The 24539-nt window shown below is 41.0% G+C and overlaps 2 protein-coding genes across 3 annotated transcripts in view; both read right to left on the bottom strand.

The window, feature by feature from the left end:
- pde4ca (phosphodiesterase 4C, cAMP-specific a) overlaps nt 1-13377 on the bottom strand; it is a 50759-nt gene extending 37382 nt beyond the window's left edge. For both annotated transcript variants that reach the window (XM_041949653.1, XM_041949654.1), the window contains exons 1-2: nt 12467-13377; nt 10764-10993 (exon numbers count right to left, since the gene is read on the bottom strand). In XM_041949653.1, coding sequence (XP_041805587.1) covers nt 10764-10993; nt 12467-12508 — 272 coding nt within the window. In that variant the 5' untranslated portion in view covers nt 12509-13377. The remainder of the gene's footprint in view (nt 1-10763; nt 10994-12466) is intronic.
- A 149-nt stretch (nt 13378-13526) lies between these two features.
- ifi30 (IFI30 lysosomal thiol reductase) lies at nt 13527-17909 on the bottom strand. Its single transcript, XM_041949659.1, has 7 exons — nt 17688-17909; nt 16402-16590; nt 15975-16049; nt 15577-15663; nt 15317-15469; nt 13894-13962; nt 13527-13769 (listed from the first exon to the last, which is right to left on the bottom strand). Exons 1-7 carry the CDS (start codon nt 17817-17819, stop codon nt 13704-13706), a joined length of 771 nt encoding a protein of 256 aa, XP_041805593.1. The 5' UTR covers nt 17820-17909; the 3' UTR covers nt 13527-13703.
- Between the last annotated feature and the right edge of the window lie 6630 nt (nt 17910-24539).

Raw genomic sequence — 24539 nt, 5'->3', positions numbered from 1 at the left:
AGCCGATTCGCACAATATCCTCTTCACGGTTAGACAAATATTTAGCTGTCAGCAAATACGCAACTGTGAAAATACTGCAGAGGACACACGATTAACAAAGGATGGAAACATGTCGTTTTTCATGAAGTGAGGAAGGAGCAGACAGGAAGTTAGAACGCATCTGAGTTTTTTTTTTCACTGTCCCTGATAACCGTCAAGTTAAACGATCTGTTCTGAAGCCAGGTTAGAAAATGCTCGGGGCTCACTTATTCCACTGCAATACTTTAACAATTTAACGACACTGAAATTAGCCAGATGCATGGAGAAAGGTCTGTATCAGGACAGACTCAAGTGGAAGTTTGGAATCACCTGCCTCATGGAAGTTTTCTTTCTTTCCTTCCATAATGGTTTTTTTAACATAGAGATCTTTCACACACCAAAATGTATTATTTACATTTGAAATGGCCTCAAATTGATTAAAGCTTCCATTTAGTCGATGTCCCCACAGTGTTACACCACAAGGAAGAATACTGTTGTAACCATTTTTTCTCTAAATAACATGATTTTCTTAACATCAACTTGTAAAGAGAACTTTGTACAACCTAAAAGCATGAGAGGCCATCACAGGTCAGCTCAGTTATCTGACTGTGCTGAATCAAGCTTTTGCAGCAGGTGATTCCAGGTGAACTTCTGAGCAGTACTGTATATGCTGTCACTAACATTTTTTTTTCTTTCTGGTGTGTTTATGAGCTACCAGGAGGTGGCTGTTATATTCTTTTGGTGTTTGATGAACAGCGGTGCCTTGTAATTCCATGGAGAAAAAGACTAAGACACAGATTTAGGAACTATTTGGCCATAAATTAGACAAATTTGTATAACTAACCATAAAATAATATATTATATTATTTATATAATCCCAAAAGATGAGACGTTTTTGTAATTTTGTAACAGTGTAGCACTGTGCCGCCCATTTTCTCTATTATTCACCAGCCTGCCTCATGTTATTCTGTCCCAGTTAGAGAAGGTTGAGAGGAAAGGTTGCAAACAGAACTCAGATACTGAGATAGATAATGAGAGAGGGAGTGCAGCCCGGGGAAGTAAGACGTTAGGATGGATTATTTTAAAATCTGTGAAAAGGCAATGAAACGAATCATGAATGAATTGGATCTCACAGTTAGTAAAGGAACCTACGTGGCTAACTTCATCATCTAAAACCCAATCTGATCTGGGATTCAGCAACAAACCTGAGAGAAAACCTCTCTATCTACAGTAACATTAGGGTCCCTACCCGGTCACACACCATACCTCTTTCCTCAACTCCATCTACCCAAGAAACACATCCTCCTAATGCTGCATGCCCATATTTCACAACATAGCAGCCTCTAGTGGAACAAACAGGAACTGAAACGTCATACAGAGACTGAACATCCTGAACATAATCCTCTTTTTTTTCGTTCTACTTCTTCAACTGTAACATACACCTGAGTGAAAGTGGGAATTCTGATCTGAGGTCATTTCTTCAGGGTCAATATGGCATTTTTTTCAAATTACTAACTCCTCTGAAATAACTCATGCTATCACTGAAAGGAATAAAACTATAGTATGAATTGGGATGATCTCCTTTACTCTTTAAAAGCTGGTTGAAGCAAAGTCACTGATTTATAACTGGGCAATGCATGATTTCTATATATATACTTGATCTTTCGAGTAATATGTAATCACTCACTAAACGCATCACTTTTTGCAAAACTGCATTAAATGCAACTCTTCCGCAGTCCTTTCCTCACACCCAAATGGTTTTAGATGACATCACACAAATCCACATTTTTTCCTATTTCATGATGACAGGACAACACATTCTTTGGCTTTTATAACACAATTTAATGTGAAGTAAATGAAGTTCTGGTATGAAGCCACTATTGTCTAAGCCACAATAGTGACAGTTTAGTCACTAATGTTAACTTTGCTGAGTGAAAACAATACTCCTGCTCAATTGCAGAAACAAAGAGATGAAGATGGCCACCAAATAAAGGAGGAAGTATTATGTTCTTATCAGCCCAGAAAATGTTCTGCATTTATCAATGAAAGACATAATGGAGAGAAAATTGGCTGTCATCCCGGAGCTGGCTCGAAAAAACACTTCTCACAAAACGTTTTTCACAAAAGAAGCCATCTGACGTGGTGTCTCTGGAGTGGAAAAAGAGGCTTGATCAACTTGGACACTAAGTGAAAATAACTTCGCGGGTATGTTCTATATTTGAGTTGCCTGCGACATTTATTTTCCGCTGGACCCCCGGTTTGTTTAATTCCTCCTCCTTGCCAGCCATCCTGCAATAACTCATCTCCATCCATTTACTTCAGCTCTGACATTATGGGACACTGTACATACCCTGCAGAGGGACACTTCCAATGGCCTGACCTCAGAGCTGTATAATGTAAAAGCTTTGACATGTTGAATATCTTCAACTTCAAGACTTCGAGATATCAAGCATCTGACCTTCCAGACTGAGCTTTGAAACCGCCCTGACTGGACTCTCGCCCTCTAATATTTAGATTTTCGGCAGACACACTGAAATTAATGAAAGAGTTTGGCTGGAGAGTTACAGCAAACCTTGGAGAAGAAATGCGTCTGCCAATCTCAAATCCAAGACACTTTTTGAGTTTTCTAGTAGGCACTGTCTTCTTTAGGAATGTTTAATATGCATTTCTTGCCAATAAAAAGAAGACAGCACCGGCTAGAGTTTCTCCTAATCTTTTAATTTGATCCCACTGAGGCAGATGTCATCTAACATCTCTGCAACCAGTTGAAGACACCTAGTAACAGCCCCGCAATTGCTGGGTGCCTACATCTGAGTGTGTGTATGTTGAGGAGTGAAGGGTAAACATTGACAAAGAGACAGGAGGCGTTTGTGTAAAAATTGGTTTTACAGTACTTTTCCACAACAGGCCTGAAACAGAAAAAGAACAGCTATCTGTCTGTTTGTCTACACCTATGTTCTGAAGTTAAGGTCAAGTGTGGTTTAATTGATCATACGACTCTTGTTAAACAAGTAAATGTTTAATTTGCATCGGAATTATGAGCTGGGCCTGATGTAATAACGGCTCATAAAACTAAAGCCATCAACAGGTACCAGAGCGGAGCTGGCTGACGGTAAGACAGCTGCACTCTGCATAAACAAGAGTTATGGGCACTATAACGGATGAAAAATTAGGAATGAATCAAACATGTTTTAAGTTAAGCAGGAAATATCCCGTCACAGGCCGGAGGTCTACTTCCTTTACCTGTCGCTATTAAAAATGGCTATTTTGTCGTTGACAGATACAAGCACATGCTTGACAAGGAAGTGGAACAACAAACTGCTGATGCAGTGACAGCAGGGGCGTTGCTGAGCTGTGTGTTTACTGAGATGATGCTGTTCAGTCGGAAAACAAAAGCTTTGGAAAAACACATCGGCTGTAGGAAATTAACCTCTAAAGCTGAGCAGCTTTTGACACCCAGCTTTTACGACTGACCTTTCAGCAGAAACCACCCGGGGGGAGAATCAAATGTTTTGCTGCCTTAAAATGTAAAAGTTCTAAGTGAACATAAAGGAAGCAAAGATCAAGCAAACTGCCAACAGCATCCACCTTGAATCTGCTCTGTAATAGTCTCAATAAATATCAGCTGTTCCATTTATAGAGGATGAAACAGCACTTTCAAAATACGCACATTATCTATTTTAGTAGAATCTGTCTGAAACAACAGCTGATTTTATTAGAGTATGGAACAGCGTGTTTTACTGAAGTGCAACAATACTTGAGCATCTTGTGGTCAGGATCAATTTCATAACATGAGCTTGAGGGCAACCATTTCTGTAGCGTGAAAAGCTGCTGCCAGCACAAAAATAAACCAACATCTGCAGCTGAGTAGAGTAACCCGCGGCCACGAGACACGAACCATCTCCTGCTTCAACAACACACGCAGATCCACAGAAACATTCACCAGCAGTTAGAAGTAAAGGCTTGAAGGTAAACTATTGCTGGTGTTTAGACACTGGCTTAAGTGCTAATAAACCTCAGGTCAACACGTCCGTCTGTTGGCAGTACATCAATTTGAGTAAGTCTATCTGTTGTGGTTTTGGGTTCATCCAGTACAACTGTTTGCTGAAACTTAAGCACTCACCAGCCCAAAAGCAAGTGAAAACTATTTGTATTGTGAGCTTTGAAAAGGAGAAACAATAAAGCTGCGTGTGCCATCTTGGCCTCAGAGTGTTGGACTCTACCTGGGCGTGTGGGCCAGAGTGAAGCGGCGCCTCTGGAGGTTGATGCTGCGGTTCATCAGCAGCTTTCTGAAGAGCAGCGGGGAGTTTCGAGGAGACCCGCGTGGGGAATCCTTGGGCGAGATCTTCGGGGATCCCCCAGGGGAGCCTGCTTTGGACCTGGGCATGAGCTGAATCATGGGCAGCCTGGTCGCCCTAATGTCCTGTGGCCGCTCCTCAACTTCAGCCTGCTCTTCATCAGAGCTCTCAGAGCACAGCTCACTCATGGTGGGCAGAGGATGGTCAGGGCTCAGGTACTCAGTCCCTGTGTTCGCCCTGCCTTTGGTAACTTTGGTCCGAGGACAAGTTCCTCTCTGCTTTTTCAAATAAACTTTAAAAGACTTTTTCTTGACCTGACATATGGCAGTAGTCCGTTCCTCTGGCTGTCTGTCTTGATTTTCCAAGTACAGGTGAGGCTAGTGCCCCTGGTCCAATCCTCGCTTCCTTATATCTGAACAAAACCTGGGCCTGGTCATGACTGCTCCGAAACTCTGTTGTAAAGACTCTTGAATAAGCTTCTTTCAAAATCCAAAAAGAGCACAAAAAGCAGTCCAGAAAGTCAACACAACCACCTCTCTATCAGACTCTTTATCTTTATTTGAAACCTGTCAGCTCCTTTCTTGTCTCCTCCTGGGGATCATGCTGACTGCCGTGCTGGGCGATAGACTCAAACATTAGCGTTGATGTACTCCCCCTGGCTCCCTCCCTCCCCCAGGCTTTGTTTACATTACTCTGGGCCTTCCCTCTCTCCAACTAAATATGGACGCCTGATTTACAGGGAGGAGAAGCATGACAGATCACCTCCTTCTGCATGTCTCTCCTGCTTTCCAACTTTTTGCTTTCCCCCTTCCCTCGCTCGTAATCTCACGGAGAATATTGTTCATCAACTTCAAACTGTGCTCCATAATTACTTCCTCCAGTGTATAAACATCAAGCCATCGCCTGGTTCAGCCCTGCAGCTCGCCTTTCTCACTCACTCCGACTGACTTTGCAGACTCAGGCTTTTCCTCGGGTCCCCGAGGTGCTATTTGTTGTGAAGTTGCCTATTTCCTCAGAGACAGCCTCTTTGCCTTTCACATGCTCCGAGTGTACCAGGAAGAGTCACATGAAGGGCCTCTGACTATAAAAAGCAGAGGTAGATAAAAGCTATAGAGAGCATGGGTGCTGTCACGATGGCGCTCTCTATCTGTGACCAGAGGCAACATCATCTTCACCCCCACCCGATCTCTTTGTTTATCGCTGCAGAGTGAGGAGAGGTCTTCCTGTGATTAAGGACTCAGAGCTGAACACCGGTGCTGTCTAAAGTAACTGAAATAACCTAGGGAGCTGGAACATCTGACACAGGACTGAACCTATGATCAACAGATGGTAGGAGAGCAGGGAAGAAAGATTCTTTGGTTAGAGGCCTTTCATGGATATACACTCATAGCTACTGTATGCATTTCAAAGCAACACTTCTGTGCTTGCAGACAGAGAAATGAGCTTTCATCCAAGTCGAGTACTGCGGCTGTAAACAGTCTTTTGTATCACCCGTCATCACCAAAGCATGTCTCAAAGGACTAGACAGTGTATATCGCTGGATGTGACTTTTGATCTGTCCTTCCCGGGCAATCATTTCAATGTCACGCTGTAGTCAACAGGTTCAACGCTTCAGCACCACCACCACATCCATTATGGATCATGGTGTGCCATAAACGGTCATTGACCTACTGTACTGTATAGCTTGCTCTGACAGTGCCCTATACATTACACAAATACTTTACTTTAAGTCAGAAATGATGCGCTTATCTTTGTAAAAAGGGATCAAACCTCTTTTAAAGCTGCTCTTATCAATATTTTTCTTTTAACAATAGGTCAAAATACTGTGTAATTTGCACCCATGAACGTATGATTAGAAGTGGATGCAGTGCACAGGGCTTCATTCACTCCTATGAATGTTGCTCAATGGCGCGTGAAGCCAAAAAAGACACTCTCTGCTGTAAAGAAATTACCCAGGTGAGTGCATTCCAGTTATCCCTCCCATCACTTGAATGAGGAGTCATTTCGAAGAGGTGAAGATAAGATAAGATAAGATAAGATAAGATAAGATAAGATAAGATAAGATAAGATAAGATAAGATGACTAATGAATGAATAATCTCCAGCCGGGGAAATCTGGGTAAGTTGTGATGCTCCAAGAAATTTATCCACCATGTTACAGCTGCTTCGATCACGATCTAAGTCTAATGGAAAAAGTCTTGTGTGCATCACATCACGTCAAGTAAATTGACACGATTTGACCACTTTATCACACTGGCTTCAAAGCCTGGCACACTTACTGGGGGCTTGGTTACACCTAGAGATGAAACCACAAAGAACTATCAACAGACGCTGCAGTTTAGCATCTCTCAGCTTATTGTTTTGGTTTTACCGCCAGCAACTTTGCTGTTTTGGTTCAATCTCATTTCAGCAAAATACTCTGAAAAGCTGACTTTACACTAACTGCTCAGCACCAAACAGCAGGCGGACAAAGTCAGCAGCTAGCTGGTGAACAGTGCAACATTTAGCAGGTAAAGAGGCAGATATTTTTTCTCAGGTGTGGGTGGAGACCAAATCAGGGCTAAAAGCATAGTGAATATTCGACTTAACATCTGTTGGGTGGACACAGACACAATTCCAAATGAAAGCTAATGTTGCACCATGTCTGCACAATGCGTCAATAAGCAACTCTTTGCTATATCAAGGGTAATTATATGTCAACATTGTTTTTACAGGTGTTCGACTTCCCAAACGGGCCAAAAATTAGTTAACGCTGCTTAAACTTCTCTTCTTTGCTAAGATCTTACATTAACAGAAGATCCCTATGGACATTTTTCATCAGTTAGCTAAGATTTTTTTGCATATTGTTGAGCCCTATTTTTAACATTTTCCACGTTGCACAAATCAAGTCGATGAGACTTGATGCTTAATAGTTTGCTCCATCCACTGGGTCACTATGGGACTGTGTAAAACTTTTGCTCCATCCACTGGGTCACTATGGGACTGTGTAATACTAGTAATACTAATAAACTTTATTTGTATACCACTTTTTATAGAAAAATGCAGCGCAAAGTGCTTCACAGCAAAGGAGGTACATGCAACGTGTTCTTCACACAAAAGACTAATCATAAAAACAGGGATAGAACATCAATGGAAACTAGGATTGAAAATAAAACCCACTTGATGGTAACAGAGGATGAAAATATAATAAAGAGAATGCATAACAGAAAATAAAACAGACCGAATAACATAATAAATCAAATAAAGTTAAAAATAGAGTACACAGAATGGAAATAGAATATTTTAACAGTGTGTTCCAGAGCTTTAGGGTGTAATGGAAACCTCCAGTAGACCAGCAGCAGAGTGAGAGTTAGCAATGGGTAGCTTGGTCCTAGTCTATTAAGGGCTTTGTATACAAAGAGGAGGACCTTAAAATCAATTCTGAATGTTACAGGAAGCCAGTGCAGAGCAGCTAAAGGTGGATTTATGTGCTCTATCCTGTTATCTCTGGTTAATATCTGATGTGCAGAGCTTTAAAATGATCTAAAGTCTCACAGAGGTTTTCTTTGTCACCTTCTTGCTGTGGGACTTGAAGCTTAGATCTGGATCTAGGAAAACACCATGACTTATAACCGCAGATTTATTCCAGGGAGTTCATTTCCCCAGATTATTTACTATCTAGGTTGGGTTTCTAAGGGTTGGGGTAAGGGTTTTATAACAGCTGTTTTGAAGGCATCTGGGAAGATGCCTGTTTACAGAGATGTATTCATAATCTTCACGATATGACTTGACACAGTCCAACTTCTTTGAAAATGCTGTAGGTTCAGGGTCAACACATGAGGTGGAGGAGTTAGACTCAACGACAGTCTTGCAGAGCTCATCGTTACATCCTTTTCACACGTTTGCTGGAATCCTAATGTGCACTTTATTACTGGACTACCTCCCTCAAACAGTACTACTGTCAACTTAGAGTAAGTGGTGCATCTCATGGCTTCAATCAAACTCACACTGAGAATCCGAGGCCACTTCTCTGATGACTGACCATGGACTGTGCCTCCACAGCCTTTCACAGACTGCATAATTCCCAGTTTAGGAAACCATGTGAATCATCTTTTGGTTTTGGGAGGCCATCTGCTCCCTCCTGGATCTATCTCTGAGTTTCTTTCTACCTCCAACGCATCCATCTGGAGTTCAGGGCTGGTGTGGGCAGAGTATGCTCACACCTCCTCCTCTGGTGATGTCATAATTTCAGGTGGTGTTCAAGCCACAGCTGATGTTTGAATAGAAAGTTTGTGTCTGACACCTGGAGACCAGCTTGCACTCCAGATCAATACGTAAACCATCCACTTTGATCCAGATTGGTTTGCCTTTTGGGGATCTTCCTTTGCTTTATGACACCTTTCAAAAATATTAAACAGGTCCTGTATCACCTGCATCTGCCTTCCTCTATGCTTGTCCACTCTGTGCTCCAGCTCATCTTTTTACCAAATTAAACTCCTGCTGCTCCTGCACCATCTCCTCCCCAGATTATCACAATTTTCACTGTTTGCTGCATCCCAGACTCTCATCACTTGTGTTAACTGTGTCCACTTTCTTGTGGCTGAGGACGGTAATTCATTGGTCCCTTCACCTTCAGCCTGACAAAGCCTTGGAAATATTAGAAGTGGTTCCATGGGAGGGGGTGACACATTGCTGAGCCTGCCGGGGGGCCATGGAGGCACACTCATTTTTAACCCTGTCTTCATCAATCCAGCCATATAAGAGCATGTCTGACTGTATGACTGCACTTCCGACACAGCATATATTGGCTACATAACTGTATGCGGTCCACTTTCAGATCACTGCGTTTTTGAAACGAGCGTCCACTGGGCACCTCTGTTTTACTGTCAGCCTGCATCACGTGACTATTTTAGGGGTACAATAGTTAAAAGTTAAATTTTCACTTGAACTTTGATAGATATATAATGATATCAAAGTAGTGATATCATAATAAACAACTGAATTAAATTTTCACTGGGCTTTCCAAACACGTGTGGTAATTTTTAAATACCCTGTTGCTTTAAATGCGACACCATAAACAATTTCCCTGGCACTGCATCAAAATTGCACTACCAACGTGTAAACAGGGGAGCACATGGCCCCCTTCACACAGAGGACGAACACAACCAAAAGCTTTTTAGCCCATCAGCATCATAGGTGGCAGGTCTATGGCAGTGTTGCTTTAAACCTGCTGGTATATAAACACTAACGGAATAAATATAACCTAATCGCCACAACATGTGGACCTGTTTTCCAGCACCTCATCTGCAGAGTTCGACCATGACACATAAAAAATGCTAAATCTGCATGCATGTTAGCAGATGATGTCAGGTTACAGACTGTGCCTATGAACACTGAAACACAAGACTTGTGTAAACATCAGTGGCATCAATTAAACAACACTATCCATCTTTGTCATTGTCTTCCTGCAAAACTAAATTTCCTTCTCTGGGGCGATCATCTGAGTGAAATAATTCTTTGTTGCAGAGTTCTACTGGAGATGATTTGGTGGCAAATGCAGCGCTTATCTGTGTATATTTGTCTTGAGTTGCGATCAAAGAAAATCAAACTTGTTAAAATGCTTTTCAGAATTTTATGAGAACAAAAAACTTCCGAAAATGTTCTCAGGCAGGTTCTTTAAGGTCTCATGCTGTGACCCTTTTTAATCAGATTTAACTGTAAGTGATTAAAGCGTATGATGAACATTTGTTTGCAATCAAAGAGAAAACATCAACGGCACAACTGTGTCTTTGTCCAAAATGCCATATCTGATCATCTCTGACATGCACTACAAGTACCTACGTAATCAAACAGGTCTGACTGCATTCCTTCAACATGTGAAAAAAGAGAACAAAGGTGCGGTGCGTGCGCGCGCACACACACACACACACATTCAGTGCATACACACTTGCAGTGTAGGAAGGCAAAAATGCTACAGATGTGTTTGCAGAAGCGGCTTGAATGTTGTTGTGGAAACAATCACAAGAGCCTTGTTTGTCTGATCTTTTCTGGTGATAACTGTTCAGCTGTATCACAGAGGGGAGAGCAATGCCTTAAGCGGAACACTTTGCTGGATCATATGCTCAAGAAGCAAATCAACTTTTTTCTATCTAAATTAAGCAACAAAAACAATATCATCGAGCTCTACTGAATACTCCAAACTTTGCAGGAAAGGGAGCTGGAGGATGGTGCTGCGAAGCAACACTAAATGTTTGCTGACTTACAAGACCGTGACTTTTAAAGTTTGAAAAACGTTGTGTATAACCTTCAGTTTAAAAAGGTTGTGTGTCACTCATGACTTGAGGGAAATAAACTGAAAAAAGGGGCTGGTAGGTTAAATTATGCAGATTTAGTTAGTGTAAAGTTTCACCAAAAAGGGGTTTTCCTGCAGAAAGATGCTGACAACATGCTGACAACAGCACTGACTCACAAGGCTTTGGAGATGCAGCTGGTCAGAGTCCCCAGGCTCCTGGAGGGCTTGATGCTGCAAACTGAGGGGCCGGACTGGGGACTGTCCTCGGGTCTGTCCTGCGTGGACGGTCTGCAGGACAACCTGGGCAGCTGCAGGGTGCCTGAGAAGAGCCTCTTCACGGTACATCTGAAGACGGGCTCCTGGGGAAGCTCGATGTAGGCGGCCTGCCCTGAAGAGTCCCATTGTCTCTGCATGGCCAGAAGAAACCAAGAAAAACAGAATGTGATCAGACAGAGATGAGCAGTGGGAGGAAACAGCAGTCAGTTCATAGTCATTCAGCTCTTCACATGTACACATCAAAGTCAACATTTTCAGGGCTGGAAACTCCACCGTTTCCACCATCCTGCTTTCTCTCCATGTGCTTCATACTGGCTTTATCACGTCAGCACCATGTGTGTTTCATTGCTATGAGAATGACACACACACAGATACTCTTGACCCTCAGTGACTCCAGTGATGGTAACGACATTAGATGCTATGTATCAGAGCATCTCACAGGTCAGCACAGTACAGTTCAAATGAAACACTTTAGCTTTAACTGATTGATTACAACTTGGCACACGATGAACTAGACATTTTGGGTGTTATTTCAGTGGCGATGTAAACTTCGATGCACACATCCAGAGTGACATTTCTTTCAGCTGAGACACTTTAGCTGCTTCGTCACTAAATTAATTTGCTAGTTTGCTGCTTGCCTGGGACTTTATTAGCAGTGGAAAGATGTTAATGAAATGACTCAGAGATGAGTAAATTCAAGAAAAGGTTAAGCTTGGCCTCTGCTGAACTTCTTGAAGAGACAGCATGAAAAAAAAAACACTCGCTGAGATCTAAAGGTAAGTTGCAGACAGGGCTGTTTTTGTGCTGTTGCCGAAAATGTGACGAGCCTCGCAAAAAAAAAAAAAAAAAAAAAGCCCACTCGAGAATTATTTTTGGAAGGTTTATCTGATTTCAGGTCCTGAGACACACACACTATCACCTTGGACACAATAGACGGTTCTCACAGTGCGATAGTGTTTGGGATTAAGCTCTTAGGGCATCTCTCTTCCAGCGTCAGTGTTGAAGGGAAACAGATAAGAGTCCTTGTTTGCTGCTGCATCCCGTGACTTTATCGCTCCATCTGCTTGGGAGTCCCACCTTTCTGTGAACAACTGTCAACACACTCTCTGCTTCGGTTGTCAACCGTTTCTGACCCGAGCAGCGTTCATTCCCTTCACTCATTAAACACTTTCTCTTTGTCGTGAAATAATTTCTCCTCAGTGACAAAAATAGCTTATTACTGGTAGAATCTGTATGCAAATTTAACAGCTGTTGATCTATGAATCTAGTAAATCTAGTAAAGACAATTTATTGCTATTAACCTGAACTTGTTATTAGATCTGGCTTATTTGAACATACGGCTCCATCTTCTCCACAACTATTTAGAAATGGAAAAAGCATAAAAGGATACATGATCTTTATTACATAATCCAAATATAAAAGAGATCAATCAGATGACTAACTTGCTATCGTGTTTTTGGTGCTATAACTAGGCGGTTAACGTTTTGTTTTTAGTTTAATTGTGAAAAGATGTCAGAAAATACATTATACATGTGAGCCAAAGGCCACAGACAGAATTGACTACGTTACTCAGTATTTCTTAAAGGTCCATTAATTACCCTTACCTCGGTGAAGTTGAAAAATTTTGATGAGTTACTTCTCCTCATACTTTCAGCTAGTGTGTGATGGGAACAAGACAACTGGGAAGGAAATACCAAAGAGGAGGATACAGATACCACATTTAAGATCAGATATGAAGTAGTCTATTGGACCAATACTTCCTTGGTCTCAGGAAAGAACTATTTCCCCGCCTCTTCATAAACCCTCAGCTGTCACTAGTTTATTATTTTAGTAAATTCTGCTATATTTTCTTATGACACTTTTGAGTTTGCAACTTAACCTTCTGCTGTGGCCTTTTTTGAACTGGAACCTAACTAAAAGCAATAAACATTTTTATTTTGGTAGTGAGGCTGAGATGGTGGAGCTGCCTGCGTGACAGGCCATTATTCATGTGTGTCTATCAGACTGTGTAATCGGTGGACCTCATGCATCCAGACCTTCTGGTTAAGCAAGACTTTGGTTTTAATCAAGCTGCTGCCTACAGTCCGTCCATGCAGCTTTTTATTTTTTATTTTTTTTTACAGCATAAACACAACTTTGTGTGGATTTACTATTTGAGTCCAGGTTAAACACTCAGTATGATCCTCAGGAGATTATGTGAACTTTAACGACCCTGCCTCTTGAACGCAGCCTTGAATAAGTGCAACTTCAGCTGTGATTCATAAAATTACTCATTTGCTTATTAACATGTGTGTATAATGTATTATTTATGCTCTGAATAACACGTTATTGAACATTAAATTATATATATATATATATATATATATAGTATGGGACTGCTAAGCAAACGGAGCATAACCATTTTGAGACAGTAGTATGACATGTAACTGTAACAGTTCCATCTCTATGCAGATGCAACTTGCTGTTTGTTTCTCTCGTTCATGAACTCTGCTAACAGGGGACTGAAGATGAAGTTATGAAATATGGCGCCATCTAAAGGACAAATAGAACACTGTCTTTGACCAGACTTTGCAAAGGACACAGCAATTACTATTTGCCAAAATCCTCCAAAATGATTGTATTAATGGTTTCAGTAGATAACAATTCAATGATGACACATGTTTGTCGAAAGAACAGTGTATTTTATATTCTGTGAATCATAAAGTGAGCTGATTATTTTTCCCTTTGTAGAAACAGATCACAACATCACATACAAAAATCTGAAGACATTCCTCTGTGTTCCTTATTTAGTGGCCACACCTGGAACAGAGCAAGCACACAGGCATGTGCAGTGCTGCATCTTCACTCTTTGTGGCAGTAGCTTTTGTAGTGTCCCTGGCTCCCTCCACAGGCTGGAATCTTGGCACCCTGGAAAAATGAAGAGCTTGTTAGAGGTCAAATTCATAACTGCTTTTATAACACAGTTAAATTATCTTAAAGGCAAAAGTGCAGAACACAGAGTCAAAGAATGACTTGATTGACATTACTGTACCTTGTACAAGCTGCAGACCAGGTTGAAGAGAGAAGACATGGCCTTATCCTCCAGGTCTTTAGTGTGCTCCTGCAAATGAATAAAATTTAGGATCCCACGACTATGAAAACATAACATTTAGGAAAAACACACAGGTACGCATGTGACTTTTTCCACAGCAGATCCACAGGGGTAGACAAAAAAGACAGAACATCATCTGAATAAAAAGGGCTGTCTTCAAAATAGCAAAGTCAGAATGTGTGTGTCAGCTACAGATCATGAATGTGAGATTGCAGTATGTGTCAGCTTTCACAGAAATATGACAATCACTAACTTTATTACATATAAAGATTAAAAAATAACATTCATTGGCTCTCAGATATAATTTAAAACAGGTCAAATTGTTGCTAGCTGACTTGCAGGTTCCACTGATGGTAAGGTGGTAAGGGAGACGGGTTCAAAACATGATAACATTCCATTAATTAATGATGTTTGGAGTACAAGAAGTTAAACTTAAAGCAATGAAAAAGTATAATGACCTGATGAGCCATCTGTCAGTCTACTTGGGCAGAGCCAACGTATGATTTCAGAACAGTGTTTTGTAGCACATACAGATCTTGATATGGACAACTATTTTATCAGAGCCACTGGATATTTCTGGATGGTGATGTAATGGTCAAGAAATATGAAGCCATTATCATTTGCACCCCATGTTGCCAAGACTGGTGCTTGTGATTTTCCCACAATCCAAGACTTGAAAGCAAATGTGGGAATATTTTCATGAATATCAGAGAGGAAATAAAGTAGAATTATGGGTCTAAAAAGTAAATCCTAATTCAAATTTATAAAGGCATCCAATTTTCCTCAAATGAAGTAAATCATACTATAAGGTGTTGTGATGTTATTTGGCCTTGTGCACCCATAAACTGCACATACAAAGGGAAAAATTCAAATATCTGAATATTTAGGATAATCTTGATGTATTTCTATGCTTTAAAATAGCTCTTCATTCTCTGTTAGAGCCTTATTTGACAAAATAAGAAAAATCAAGTTCTCCACACAGTGATTGGCTCATTCCGGCACCTGATGAAGATGGGATGTGCTTTTTCACTTTGTTTTTTATGGAGTTGCTTCTGAGCGGACTCAGGTTTCAAGCGATGACCATGCTATCGGTCTCAGGTTGCTTGTCAGCTTGGAGACAGTGGCATCTGTTGTGTGGTGCTTCGGAGCTGCATCGAGATGTAGCTTCACACATGCCACTCACAGCTCTCTGTCACTTACAGACAGAAGCATGGTCACAACTGCTGCAACTGTACCATCGCTTGTTTAAAAGCAAGCAATGATGACAGAATGGGGCATTGCAGACAAAGCGGTCTCCTTAGGTATGTTTTTCCACAGAATGCCACAGAGGCCAAAGGGTTTGCTAAATGCACTGGAGCCTTACCCCATTAATGGTTACCCAGGGCACATATTCATGTTGAGGGCTCAGAGCGTTGGTCTTCAAGGCATTCTGATGCATCAGCTGGTTTCCCAGATCCCCATTCACACAGCTCATGATGGTGTCCCAGGCGAGCTCAGGGCGGTAAAGTTCCACGCACTACAAACAACAACGGTGGGAAATAAACACCCATCAACTTTAGTAGTGAAATACTGAATAATATGTTGGAAGATGATGCAGACACACACACACACAGAATCTCTTACACTCTTGGCGGCCTTGATGACATCAGTGGAGGATTCCATGCAGTTGATGATCACGAAAGCCATGTCGGTCATGTTAAGTAAACAAGTCTGAGAGGAACAGGGTAATTAATTAATCATAATGGACTGTCAATTTGTGACCCCCCTAAAAGACAATTCTGAATCCATTTGTACTTTAGAATTGAAAGATAATACAGCCGTTTTGAAGACTAAGCATTCCTCCAAGCAATTTATAGTGCTTTCACAACACCCGGATCAACAAGAATCCACACTGCATTCTCTGGAAGATGAACAGCATGTATTTCACTAAACTAAGGCAGATTACATGGTTCCAAATTGTAGCTGCATTATTAGCAGCAGCAGCAGTTTTCTCTCCTTGTGCATTTGGGTTGTAACTTCACCTCAATCATGTTGCCCAGACATTCCTGTTGTCCATGCTGGCACTCGAAAATATACTTCTGTCCATCATGTTTTTCCTAGGGTGGGGTTGGGGGGACAATGCAACAGATTCATGAATTAAAGAACAAGAAACAGAAAAACAATTTTGCAAGAGATTATGACATACTTGACATGGCTATCCCTTTCTCACCCAGTAAAGTTAAAGGAAAATCCACTTTTGGACAATCATGTAAATTTGATTATTTTATGACCACATGTGCTTTTACGTGGGCTTTTTACTTGCATCCACTTTCCTTCTCCTGCCTCTGCCTCTTTTTCTAGTAGAAAAAATATCACATGTCCTTTTAAGACAACACCATCACCCACTCCATCATTTAGAGAGGAAGTATAATCTCAGAGTATATTCAAAATGCTTGATTCGCTGCTTACCTGTGCATTGCCAAAGGGCACCAAAGTTACAGACATGATGTCATTCAGCAAGACCCAGGTGGGGAAGAGCATGCCAGTGAGAAAATATCTGCAGCCAGGACACAGACTCTCATAGTAAAGCGCCACCTCGACTGGATCTGCCATCTGTTTGGACCTGGTGAAGTTTGACATAAGGCACTCCTTCAACACCTGCACAGGGGGGCAACAGTGAGGAGGTTAACTTTTAGACTCTGTTTCTCTGTGAGCGTGCAGCTTCTGCAAGGTCACACCATTTTCCATTTGGTGGCAATATAAGGAGCGCCCAAGGTCGGTGGCAACATTTTTTTTTTTACATTTTCCAAACTTTCCTTGAGAATTTGGTGGCATTGCCCTTCCATATCAGTTTAATTTAGCACAAAAAATCAGATGTTACAACATATAAAGCAACTGAGTATTATGTATCCCTGATGTGCTTTAAACACTGCGACTGTCCTGTATGAAACTGCCACAGTAGGTGTTCAGTTTTACACATCGGTGTTTTTTCGGAGTGTGTCTGTGAGGGAGAGAGATGCTACTGTATTAACAATGTCACTGAGGGCTGAGAGGGGACTAACTCTTTCAGGTTTTTAGTTCCTCCTTCGCTGTACTGTTCCATGGCGACCAGGTGATAACCAAAAAAAAAAAAAACCCAGCTGCCTACTTCTTCCTTATTCCAGTCCAGTCCAGATGGTTAAAACACAGCCTTTACATAACTAAAATAATTTGGGTATCTGTAGTGTTGAAACTTGGCTCACGCTGCTAACAAAGCAATAGTTAATACACAATGACAGGGTCACACACGAACTACTGGACGCGGCTGAGAGAGCGGAACGATACGATGCCCAATGTCGAACAATGTCTCATCCGGACACTTCGTTATTTTGTATGTGTTTTGTTTATGGACACCTCGAAAGGTTTTTAGAATTATTTCGTACCATAAATACTTACAACAAGTTCTGGTAGAAGCCGTGTTCAAAAGCCTCATTCGTGTTGTGAAGTTTATAGCCAGTTAATCTCCGGTCAAACAGTTAGCTAATGTTAGCTTGTAAATTAACGCTAACTAGTTGCGTAGCGCCAGGTTGAATACTGTTGCTATAGTTTCCTGCAGTTATATCTGGCGTAGTGATTTAGAATTGTCGTTAAGTTATTGACCGGAACTAGTTATATCTGAGGTGTTCTGTGACTTTTAGCAGACGCTGCTCATTCAGAAACCGCATTTTCCGTGGTCGTAAATGTCTACAACAGTCCTAATACAAGAATAATCTTACCCCACACTGGATAGCTGAGTCCATCGATGAACACCACTTTGATGGAGGATAAGTGCACGAAGTGGAGAAAGCGCAACCGCCATACTGAGCGTTTAACCAAACAGTCAAAATGAGCAGCAGAGGACCCTTCATCTTCCGCTGCGAGGTTTGACAACAGAGACGAGACTTGCCGGCAAGCAACACAACAGTGAGCGGCAGACGACCGTACCGTGCAACTTAAAATATGGAACAGATGCTTCATCGTAGAGGCTGCCTATTTTTTGATTGGCTTACGGTCATATGATCAAGACAGCGTCACTTGTAACTAGCAGATAGCCATGCCGACAGACCTCGTTCCTGCTGCGTGTGTGTGTGTGTGTGTGTGTGTGTGTGTGTGTGTGTGTCGGGGGTGATGGGCTCCACAGAAATGAGTCATGACATTTGTGTCGCCTATGTTTGCCATCACATCTTCTACACATCTTCTCATCCTGAAGTTAATTTAGTTGGCAATGATTTTGTCAGATTTCACCTGTATATTTTTCATCTCTCAGAAGGAAATAACTTGGTCTACAAACAACACAAAAAATACAGTTTCACAAATCTTGAGCTGAACTGAGCATAACATTACATAAGAGTAATTCATTTGACCATAAACGCTTTAAAAACGGAGTTACATTGTTTAAAAGGCTCCCAATAATACACAATGCACTGGACACAGTTTATTGGGCAAGTAAGGGGGAAGTTAAATTCAGTTTTGTTGACTGTATGTAGGAACTGCTCTTGCATCGATAAAGAAAGATTGGGTCAGCACTTTGGTTCAGCTTGTTTTGCAGCCTGTTCCTCTTGGCTGACTTGGACACATCATCAGGTTAATTATAAAGCAATGACATGCCGCAGATCAGTTCCTCAGTCCACTCAAGTCTTGGTCAAGAGGAGTCACAAGGAACACACACCGCATCAAATCATCACAAACATTATTGAACATCATAAAAGGTTTTACATGGTGACACTCACATGATCTGTCCCTTCTTTTCTCTAAAACCAGGACAGACAAAGAGCAGACAGGACACAGCAGCACTCTGCATGATTCACTTTGCTTCCTGTCTGTTTCCCTGGGTTTTGGCTTGGAGTGTCGCAGATAGAATTTAAGCATCACATTGAAAGATGATCTTTTTTTTTTACTATTTCAGTTTTAACAGTACTATATTGCTTTTATACTCCCGTGCCATATTTACCCTGTGTGTGGAAATGTGGGTTACATTGTATGAGAAAGTGTCGCAATTCACTCAATCACAAACACACATTTTCTCACTTCCCTTTGCTGTCATCTAGACATTCACATAGCTTTTGTTTTTAATTTCCCAGGTTTTCAGATATGGGGCTATGTCTCTACCCTGATATCATGGAAGTGAATAGTATTTCATTTGTGGTTCTCACAACGTTAGACAATTGTGTTCTTCAGCAGCATTAAGCCAGCAGCATGATCTTTTTTGTGAGAAATGTCGTGGTTACTTTGGTTACACCAAAGACCTCACTATGTTTTCAGTGGAACAGTTAAAGAGAAGTGAGAAAATTGTTTTCTGAAAAGCTTCCCTGTTATGTTTACATTTGGCGTTCCTCTACCAAAATGCAGTGTGTGCACCCTTGAGGCTGTAAAATAGTGTAATAGAAATGTATAATCCTACTGTCTAAATAATTATGTGCACTGTGTGATATTTTCTGCCTCTTGTGTATGAATATTTAACTACCAGTTCCCAGCATATGTGGAATGTTATGAAGGGCAAAGTTGTTTGTAATTCAGCCTTTAGCCGTCTTTCAAGAAGGCAGAGACAGACCCCCCCAGGAGGGTAAGACAGATAAGATCGATTAATGGACACAAGGATTACTGAAAACTAGTTAAAAGACGACTAATCTCTGAGGGTGATGAACATGGGGTGCTTTGTGACACCTGTGTATACATACTGCACAGTCTGCACAGCCATTTAACGTCATGATCTTCACCTCAACTTAAAAACATGACTCCATAATGCACCACATGGTCAAAAACTACCTTTAATTTGGGTGAACTGACCCTTTAAAGTGAACAAGGGTAGTGGAACGAATATCTCTGTTCGTGTTAATATCTCATGGTGAAACAAAGAGCCTGGCATTTTGAGAAAACAGGCATCTCAAGTTTTGTACATTTTAGTTTTCGCCCCCAAAATAACAAATAACAAACCTTTCAGTGAGAGCTACAGACTACCCAACAAGGTCAGCCAGAGTGTAACCCACACAGGTGTATGTCAGTACATGAAAGTGTGACAAGGGGACGATCAGCTCATCAAAACACATCAAAAGAAAACCAGACAACAGCGAACTTTATTTCATATATCTTTTATTGTCTTTTTAAAATCATTGCATCAGCCTAAAGAAAGAACCGTACAGATGAAAGAGTACCTGTCTGAGAAGACAAACACAACTCTGAAAGCAAGCTGTACACGAGACAGGAAGAAAGAAATGTCGCATCTGAATTAAGACAGACCAACGGAGGGAGGATAACACAAGAGGAGTGACCATCTTTTCGTGCATAGGGGTGGGGCACACCTCAACCAATAGGCCTCTACTGGCTGAAACAACAGTGCTCCCTCTGAGTTCAATTGCACTTTGGTGTAGAGTAGCTTTATCTGACTGCCCCATTCATTTCCATTCAATGTTTTTGAAAGAAAGAAATCCACATAATTGTTGCTATGCATTAAGAACTGTACACCTGTTGCTGCTGCTGAGGCAGTGATACACGAGGCAACTTGTTGGGCAACATGGTAGAGCGAAGAAGACAAGACGCTGCCTCTATATTAGTGTGAAAATGCGTACGTGTGTTTGAAATTGCTGCTGCTCTGTAATGTTGCCCAGGCCGCTGCCGAGCGGATCACGGCCAATCTTGTCTCCAACGTGCAGAGTTGGGTCTTGAATATGAACTACTGTACACCAGTGAAAAATACTACAACATTCCCATCAGAATAATCAAACCAATGGCAACCTGACCAATCAGGTCTAAGTCCAGACTGAGAAGTGGTGATGTGAGCAGACTGGATACAGGCAGAAAAAAGGGAAATGAAAGGGCAGTTGTTCACGTTGTCATATTTCAAACGGAAATCACACACAAGCTGAGAACTATAGTGGATATGATTTTGGTCTTAAGAACGAGTTAACCAACCAAAAAAGCAACTGATTCAGCTTTTCATTTGAGTATCGTTTGACGTGAAGTGCAAAATCAAGAACGAGATGCTTCTTGATAGTTATTCCTGAATTTTCAACTCTGTTTATGTTCTGAAACTGCACTCAAGTGTGTTCACCAAGCGGCAAGTTTGACTGTTATTCACAACATGTGGGTATCACCCCCTACAGAGTCCTTACCAGAGAAACACCTGGCAGAGCCATACTGAAATTTTGCATACTGTACATAATATAAACAGCAAAAGATGCGACAGCGTCTCAAGTTAGGATTCAGTCCTGCACATACAAGGCTCAGTGTTAGGTGAAGTAATCAGCAGGTAAAGAATGACAAAGACTGATGGATACCTGTGTATTATGGCAAAATTAATCTTGTTGAACTATCCTGTTGAGTTGTTATTTTGAAATTGAGGGAGCACTGTTCTCATAAGTACAAAAAAACAAACAAGCCAAAAACAAAAGAACGAACCGGAACAGAGAAAACAGAACAAGCAGTCATAACATTTTCAAGTTTAAAATGACAGGAAATAATGATATATAAATCAATCTATCACAGCCACTTTGAGGGACAGACAGATTGATCCTCAAACGCATATTTACTATTTGGTTAATTACATGTTGTAAACATTTGTATTTCTTTTTTCTGTATGGAGGAAATATTTCAAGCTAGCTTATTTTTTTCTTTATAGGCTCTGTAAAGGTTATCATTACCAGATATAAACAAACAAACAAAAATAAACAACACTTGGACAGACAAATCTATCAGCTTTTTAAAAAAGCCAAATTAAAAAACAAAACAAAAAAATATACTCAGGCACCATAAAAGAACACTTTCTAATGCCATCATTGTTCCATGTACAAAGATCTGCGTAAAGGAGTGATCATGATCCGTTGAATCGTGTACCTTTTTCTCTGTCAGGTTGACAGGTTTTAAACCTCAACCTTTTTTTCCTGCCTGTGTGTGTGTGTGTGTTTGAGTCCAGGCCAACAAAAACAAACAAAAAACCCCTTCAGCGACCGTAGAGATCCACCGGAGGACGATACAGTGGTAAGATGGTTCACGTTGCTACAGCATCAGTGTCCAGTCTGAGGTGGATCTCTGCGGCCGCATCCTAAGTGTATCTTTTGTGGTGCAACTTTAACACTCAAGTCTACTCACAATAACCAGAATCTTCCAAATGACAAAACAGGTTCTCAAGTTCAAGAAAAAAAACGAGAAATGAAACAACTCCTCTCTAATATTTCATAAATGCAAAGCAACCAAGACTGCATTTAACATATAGACTCAGCTCTGTAAATATTAACACATGTACACAAGCTTGCTTCATCCTCTGAATGCACCTGATAATCATGCGTAATAGATTACATGTATGACGATCAACTGTAACCACAAAGTTTGTTGCTGATCACGATGAAGCTCACTGCAGCTGATTAGTAAAAACGCTTGCGTTTCAGTAACTGCTCGGATACAAAGCAGCCGTGGAGCAAGTCTAGAGATCACGTTCACATCAAAGCCTCTCTCTGATTTGTTTCAAGCACAATCCAAATCAGAATTACATCATCCAAAAATATAGATATCTAAGTATATATTTCAAAATATTTATTCTCTAGTATGTCTCGCATTCTTCAAACCTTAACAGACACCAAATATATGTCTTTCTTTGTAGTCAGTGAACGATGTGCTTTGTGTGTGAGGCCAGTTCAAGAAATATCCTTTACAGTGTACCAAAGCTGATGAAAAAATATTTAATTCCTTGAATCATCATTCATCGTGTAGAAAAATGTTTTCAAAGAAGCTCCGACACAAATGCGTATTTAACAGATGAGCAGGATGAAAGCTTTGTGTTTCAGACTAACATCTACCAAAAGTGGGATAAAAGCCTCAACTCTAAGTCAAAGCACAATAAAGTCTTCATCTTCTGGCCACCTCATGCCCGTCTCACTGCCTGACCACGTTCCATTGCTACTGAAGTTGCATTGCTTCTAGCTATTAAACATCTGTGATTAACATGGCATATATGGCAGATGAAAGTGGTCACCTACACTGCAAAAATGTTCATCTTAACAAGTGACGCAGGAAGCTTTTCAATTCCACATTCCTATTTTTCTTGAAGCACCTAAAAACACTGAGCAAAGTGCTACAATGGGATTGACTGCAACTACCTCGCTCCATTGGCATGACTTTACCAGATGTTTGTAAATGGTTGGCTGACCAAAACCCGCCCCCCCCGAAAAAACGCACCATTTTCACCTCCACTTAGCGGTATCTGGCCATGCATTTAGTTTCACTTTCATGTCTTGAGCTTCTGAGATATCAACTTCTGACGCCACATGCATGCCATGAAGTGGACAGAATTGTGTCCGTGCTGCTAAAACACTGGAAAATTCCGTCTGAAAGAACAATATATCTTTCCAGACACAATGTTGTGGTTACTTTGGGTACTCCACAGACCTCACTGTGAACACTTTTCTTGGGGACTATTTCTTCGGTAGAAAGTGGTTCCAAAGAAAATGATCAAGACTCATACCTCAGAATATATCTGCATGTTTAGATACCACTGGTAGTACAGGTAAGAGGAAAAAATGTTTTTCTGTAATTTGGGTGGCGTGACTCTTTTGGAAAATGAATGTCGTTCGACTTGTTAAGTTGGACAGTTTTGCTGTGTGGACTCAAATTGCATAATGAGCCAGCAGCTCTCCTTAAAGTTGTTTTGAAAAGTATTACAAAGTTTATACAGTCCATATAGTAAAACTAACTCTATAATGAAAACATCGCAATCAGTCAAAAGCCTCAGAATTACATGACAGTTGTTGACCGCAAAAACAATAAAAGCATATACTGTACACTGTATACTCCGATATCATAAAGAAAAACGTCAATCACTGCTGATATACTGTATGGAAAGACCTTAAAACTATCAACTAAAAACACTATTGACAACTGAGCTTCACCACTGTCTGTGAGTCTATGGTTGTTGGGTGTTAGACACACTAATTTGAGTGTGTGGAACAGAAAAAAAGTGCAGTCACAAAAGTGTTGGTCCAACAAACTGGATAAAGGATGCGTCAGCAGTGGCGGATGACTCAACCAGATCGCCTGTTCACCAAGGAACCGTCTCTTAATACAAAACACTGAGAAATGCTGCATGCATTAATTGAGAGCTTATCAAATGAGCTTCGAACAACTGGGGCTGGGCCACGGATGTGTACGGTTCACATTTCTATCTTATCTGAGTTTTATTCAAAAATATACCAGACAACTTAAAAAAGAACAACACCAAAGAAATCTAGCTTTGGTGCACAGTGAGAGAGAGCACCAAGCTACTGTACAGCCCCCACCATAAAGAGAAGGAATATGTAACAACTACAGATGTAACAACAAAGAGGCACGACTAAAATCTGTCACTCTTTTAACTATAACATGCTCAGATTTGCTCTAACGCGTACACACAAACACAAACATACACACACACACACACACACACACACAATCACATACAACAACTATGCTCATTTGCCAGATACCTTTTTTGTCTTTGATAAACGGCAAATGTGTGAACCATGGGGCACAGCATATGGTGGCGGTGGCACCGTCTTGTAGAGCAGCGCTCCAATGACGACGAGGAGAAGACGAGCTCATCACAACGACTAAAGGCACTTCTA

This window comes from Chelmon rostratus, chromosome 12, assembly GCF_017976325.1.
Source record: "Chelmon rostratus isolate fCheRos1 chromosome 12, fCheRos1.pri, whole genome shotgun sequence".
Taxonomy (NCBI): domain Eukaryota; kingdom Metazoa; phylum Chordata; class Actinopteri; order Chaetodontiformes; family Chaetodontidae; genus Chelmon; species Chelmon rostratus.
This window is presented reverse-complemented; position numbering and strand designations above follow the sequence as displayed.

Coding starts and splice junctions, on each gene's coding strand:
- ifi30 (XM_041949659.1), bottom strand. CDS start 17,819: ATGAAGGGTCCTCTGCTGCTCATTTTGACTGTTTGGTTAAACGCTCAG. Junction 15,470..15,576: donor TCATCAAGGCCGCCAAGAGT/GTAAGAGATTCT, acceptor TGTTGTTTGTAG/TGCGTGGAACTTTACCGCCC. Junction 13,770..13,893: donor TGGTCTGCAGCTTGTACAAG/GTACAGTAATGT, acceptor TCATTTTTCCAG/GGTGCCAAGATTCCAGCCTG.